Genomic DNA, 5,813 nt, shown 5'->3' with positions numbered 1-5,813 from the left:
AAACTGTTTGCTGGGTGGACAGGATTCTTTTTTCACTCTGTATAGCTTCAATTGTTATGTTTGATCAAAAGTGGTGTGTCATTGAGTTATATATTAAATGATGTCAGGTTTTACCTCTTAAGGTCTCCAGAGTGGCCTTAACTTTTTTTCCTGGATTATTAAGGTTGTTAAACCTCAAATATTTCCTATTTGGTGGAAATGGGGAAAAAGAAGCACAACGTGATACTTAATATTTATTAAAGAGGAGTGTGCATTAATGGAAACAATAAAAACAGTTGAAATATACACAGTTTGGCTCCTTGTCACTGTAGACCACACTATAATTTCCCCTTCAAATGTTGACTGATAAATCCCATGTGATTTTTACATCCTAAGTAGCTTAATTGTTCAGTAATCGCCCACCAGGAAGTAGAGATCAACTCTGTTTACAACAGATACTTTTTTATTGTGTAAGGCTCCATGACTTATTGACTAGAATACATTTCCAGTTGAACATATTTCATTCTTAAGTACCTGACCAACGTCAAAGATTTTCAGCAAACAGACATGCTGTGTGTGACAGAGAAACAGAACATCACACAGTCCCCTCTCAGTCCTGCTCCCTTACTCCAGAACCCTTGCTCACCCCACTATCTACTAAAACGCCCAGCAGGTCCCCTTCAGCCAATGAGATTCCTGAATCATTGGGTGAGTGTTGCTGATTGGCCTCCTGCTGAGACGACCCGGAAGTGGAAACGGTGTTCATGTTATTGCTCAGCCCTCCATTTGTACCCCCGTTACTCGCTCGCACTGTGAAATTCCCGTGGTTAGTGAAGTTGCTGTGACTCGTTCCATTGCAGAGACTGGCTGAAGTGTTGGTGCTTGCTGCATTAATACTTGTAGAGCTGTTACTGGGATTATTGGGATTTGCTGCTGGGGCGCGAGAGGGAGACGTGAATGAGAAAACCCTTTCCCCTCCGCTTGCCACCCCCCGGGCACTCAGGGGTCCAGGCTGGCTGTCGGCCGACGGCAGTGTGTCCAGAGTGAGGCGTGGAGGCAGGGGGCGGCGGGACAGCAGGCCTTGCCCGGGCCTGAGCTTAGATATTGGGCAGAGCTCAGGAGCGAGGTCGGGGAAGGAGAAGGTTGGGACACCAGGCACCTCGCTGTCCTCACCCAGCCAGGGGAACGCAGAGGAGGGAGGCGGGGGCATGTGGCTGGGGGTGTCCGGGGGCAGCAGCTGAGAGCCCACCGTGGGAGGGGCGAGGGAGCTGCAGCTGCGGTCGCAGTCGCCCTGAGGTCGCCGGGGGGGGCGGAGGCGAGGCATGGCTGGGGGCACGCAGTGGATGGGTGTCTGTGGGCAGCTGTAGAAACCAGGCCGCTCGTACAGGGGCATGGAGGAGAAGGCGTAGTCCGGATCTCGCTCATGGGTAAGAGGATGGCGGACTTGGCTGAGGGCCTCTGGGTGCAGGTAAAGAGGGAAGCGGCTTAGTGGAGCCCCGGGGCGGCGGCGCAGGAGAGAGACCCGGGAGGAGCGAGGGAAGCTGGGGGAGTGGACGCCTAGAAGCCGACCCAGACCTCCCAACAGCGGGGTGGAGTAGTTGGCTTCCTCGTGTTCCTTGATCTGCTCCAAATTGGACTGAAACTCCATCTCCTCCTTGGGCACACTAGTTTAGAGAAGGGATACTTAGCAACTGTTAACTAGCACCTATAACAATTATTATATGCGAGTAAAAAAAAAGATTATCGTACCTAATATCCAGAGCTGAACCCATGAAGGAGGGTTTGCGGTGCTCAGCACTGGCTGCATTATAAGGAGGCTGAGGCTCAGAATCATTCCAGTACTTGTCCCTCTCTATCAGCGGCAGACTGTCGTACATGTCATCCACAGACAATAAGGACACCTAGCAGATAATGTAGAGCACAGCAGGTGGAACAAGGCAGTCACTATTTACACTTAATGAAGCAGTGGCAAATAGTTTAGTCGGGAGCCAAACCTGTAAATTCCGATCAACTAGCAAGTTGGTTTCGAAATCATCATCATCTTCACCAAAAGGATTTATAAGTTGCTCAGCCACCTGAGACCACGAAGAGAAAATGCCAACACAATCAGGCCAACTCATGGACAAATGGGTTCCTTGAACATCACCAAGCAGCACAAACGTGATGGAATCGTGTAATCAGTGTGCTTTGTCCCACCTTAAGCCAGCCAACATAGAAGAAGAACTGCAACAGGGTGAAAACCGGCAGGTAGAAGTCCAGATCATGACCAGGATAACCTTGGGCCGGATCCAAGAACTGACGACCAATCAGACAAGCCAGGAAGAAACTATAGACGGCCACTGTCACCACCTGATTGAAAGACACCATTCAATTCTGATAGCAGATCACCGCTAAACAGAAAAACTTCCATTGCAAACTCTGGTGCAAGGTGATTTTGTTGTATTTTTGCTGATTACTTGTTTGTAGGTCAAACTGCACATTTTGATCGGGTTGAGTTAAGTATTTCACTTAGATGATTCATGAATGTTGGAGGACACAAAATTAGATAGTTTATAATGGTAAGTATGTGAGAGAAGACCAGTAATATTAGCAAAGCATCAGTATCATTACTGACAAGGTGCTTTTTTGTAAAGCACCTTGAATTGCCTTGTGTATGAAAGGTGCTATATAAATAAAATTTGACTTGACTTGATTAGCAATGTTAGCCTATAGCTTACTTAATGCCTACATTTTATCACTACAGAAAAAATACTAAGCTGTTATTATCACTACGAAATAGTATCGACAAAACCTGAGTATAGACAAGAGGCAGGCTGATCCAGTCATAACCATACAGCTTCATGCACCTTGTCCGTAAACTATTCAACTCCTAAACAGAGATGGAAAAGCAGGACATGCAGTGGTGTGATAATAAAAGGTGCCAATGTAAAATTGCGTCAAAGAAATGACGTTCATTCGCTTTATAGCCTGGAAACATGGGCACATGCAGACCTACAGTGAGAATGGCTGTGAGGGCCACGTCATTGTTGATGCGGCCCTCGGTGCGCGCCCGCACAGCCAGGCTGACGAACCACATGCAGGGAACCCAGAACTTGTTATGAGGCGAGGGCAAGTCCTCCAGGTGCCTCAGCTCCTCTGATGTCATCAGACCTGACAGGGAGAGAGACACAGCATGGGGAAGACGGCACCCAAAACCCCTTTGGAAATTGGTTGATATAAAGAGAGAAAACACTTTTCTTGTGAACTTGAGGTCAGAAGCTGGTGTAATCTCCTGGTATAATTACACTAAATCTGTCATTTTAATTTCGATACCTGCCTGTTTTCACATTATAAACTCCCTTGTGACTTCTGTTGTGATTCACAACAGAAGTCACAAGGGAGTTTATAATGTGAAAACTGTATTTCACAACTTGTGAAATACAGTACAGTAAGAGCCCCACCTCCTTACATTAACACTCACTTGCTCAGTTGTGTGGTCGTCTGCTTCTAAATGTCTACTCGGAAAGTTACAAGTAGCACAAAACAAGGCAGCTAGGCTGGTCCTGCGATGCTCACCTAGGTCAGGCGTAGCTGATATGCATGCTGTTCTCACATGGCAGTGTTCAGGATAGACTTTCTGCTAACTTACCTTTATATTTTCACAGAGTGATTCAAACTCAGACTCCTACGTTTCTTTTCGATAACATAATTTACAGTTCAAATATTCATACACACTCCACTAGAGGGGCTAGTGGTGGTCAGATGACTAGTTTACCCTGACCTAGAACCAACTATATGAAAAAAGTTGTCATATACAGGGCAATCGCATCATAGAACTATCTTCCAGGTGTTATTTGTTCTATCAATGGAAAGGCTGGATTTAAAAGGAAACTCAGATCCTACCTACACGCAGATACACTATTCTGAAACGTATATCTCTTTTAGTCCACTTCTTATGATTACAATATTGTTTTGTCTTAGTTTTTACATTTTGCTTTTTGTTTCTTTTTCTTTTCTTTCTTTTTATTTTAGTCTTATTCTTATTTGCTTTTATTTGATGTTTTATTTTTGTGTGTTCTGTTTTGTCATTTTGTTTGATTCTTTGTTATGTAATGTGTATTGTTGTCTTGGACTCCAGGTAGACTAGCGGTCGACTAGGCTTCAGCTAATGGGGATTTAAATAAACAAATTTGTTTTAAATAAAACAAATAAACTTGGAGGATCTGCCTTTTTTGTTTCATGTCAGAAAATTAACGTCAGCCCAAAGATAATCCTGGGTGTGGATCCGTAGGTTTGTTCCACCTATTCAAGACCTTCAAGTGGTGCAGATCTATGGGCCAGTAGTTTTGGACTGTCTGTACACTTTCGGGAACTTGTGTGATCAAACTGGCCGGGACAAAGAGCAATGAGTCCTGCTGTGGTGCCACACCCACCGTACCTGCCTGCACCAGATGCTCCATGGTGGGAAACCTCTTATAGACCGCTGTGCTGATGGAGCGGTAGATGAGCACACCAGAGAGGTTGGCGTATCGCACGAGGGTTCGGCGGGTCAGCCTGGCAGCCTCGTCGGCACCTCGGACGTGCCCGCCCACCAGAGCTGCCAAGCGGTCCGGCCAGGGGACGCTCTCAAACTGGCCCCACCAGCGGGACACCACCAAGGTCACATAGAAACCTGTTAGAAAATATAATAATTTAGAAATAAGAATCAATCTAAACCTCCAGGAACAAATTGTTGGATAAAGCCTATAAGATCAACTATTACCCAGTTTTAGATTGGGTTTAATAATTATCTTTGTCAGTAACTGCCCCAAAGATCATTTGGGTCTAAAGAAACAACACTACTAACTTCCCCTATAAGTTTGCAAATAGGATATGGAGACTAAGTGTGAGCTTAAAGGAGAACGCCACTGAAAAACAATGCTGATTTTGCACATAATCTTACACATCTGAAAACTGTAAACAGTTTTTCAAGCATTCATTTAGTTTGACTGTTATTGAGAGATGATTTTAGTTAAGTTGTGGACCAGTGATGTCATTTGTACATCACAAGAGATCATGTGCAAAATAAATCAGCATTGTTTTTCAGTGGAGTGTCCCTTTAAGGTGAGAAACGTTCAGCCCAAACTCACCCAGCACAAAGGACACAGGGATGAGCTGTGCGTAACGGTCACAGTATATAGACAGCTTCTCAAACAGCCTCTTCTGGTCATCATTTAACACAAACCTGGTGAAGGAAACATCTGTTCATTAACTCCCATCACAACTGAGTGGAGAATCATGTCTACAGGCTGATGGACATGAAAGGTAAATATTGAGATCCATATGGCCTCTACCTATAAACACTACTGAAGAAGTAGTAGAGGACAGTGAAGATGATCAGCTCCCTGTAGAGCAGCTTGTAGATGCTTCCCTTCCAGCGCAGCAGCAGGTGAGAGAAGGTGCCCAGGCCTGCATCAGCAACCCTGCGTGAGTAGGTGACTGTCATCGCTGCTCGCTGGCCAAGCCGGCAGACTGTGGCCTGACATGAAGAAACCCGTCCGGTGTTAACGGTGCTTCTCCGATGTCACCAATCAGTGTGCATCTCATAAGGCCAACTTGGTCACATATCTAGAAAGTGCAAAGCATATTAAGGGAGTTACTTCAGATGTGTTCACTACACAGTGTAACTATATTTTTACTATATACTTCCATCTGCGTTTAGAGGGCATTTCAAATTCTAAATTAGTATAATGCTGCCCCCCCTATCTATAGGCCTACACAAACAGTTCCACACACAAAAATCGAACTTCATCAAAGATGTAAAGATGTAGAACTACAGTGTGAATACAATATAGGAACAGCTTGTTTTTGACCAA

At 45.1% G+C, this 5,813-nt stretch overlaps 1 protein-coding gene across 1 annotated transcript; it reads right to left on the bottom strand.

Moving 5' to 3' along the window:
• Positions 1-589: 589 nt before the first annotated feature.
• Positions 590-5,443, bottom strand: best1 (bestrophin 1; the record flags this gene model as incomplete). Its single annotated transcript, XM_083654218.1, has 9 exons — positions 590-1,643; positions 1,729-1,880; positions 1,974-2,054; positions 2,176-2,328; positions 2,771-2,848; positions 2,975-3,129; positions 4,397-4,630; positions 5,088-5,182; positions 5,292-5,443. The coding sequence occupies 9 exons, from the start codon at positions 5,441-5,443 to the stop codon at positions 590-592; spliced, it is 2,154 nt and encodes a 717-aa protein (XP_083510344.1).
• Positions 5,444-5,813: the final 370 nt, after the last annotated feature.

Source organism: Poromitra crassiceps, assembly GCF_964638095.1.
Source record: "Poromitra crassiceps genome assembly, chromosome: 18".
Lineage (NCBI taxonomy): Eukaryota > Metazoa > Chordata > Actinopteri > Beryciformes > Melamphaidae > Poromitra > Poromitra crassiceps.
This window is presented reverse-complemented; position numbering and strand designations above follow the sequence as displayed.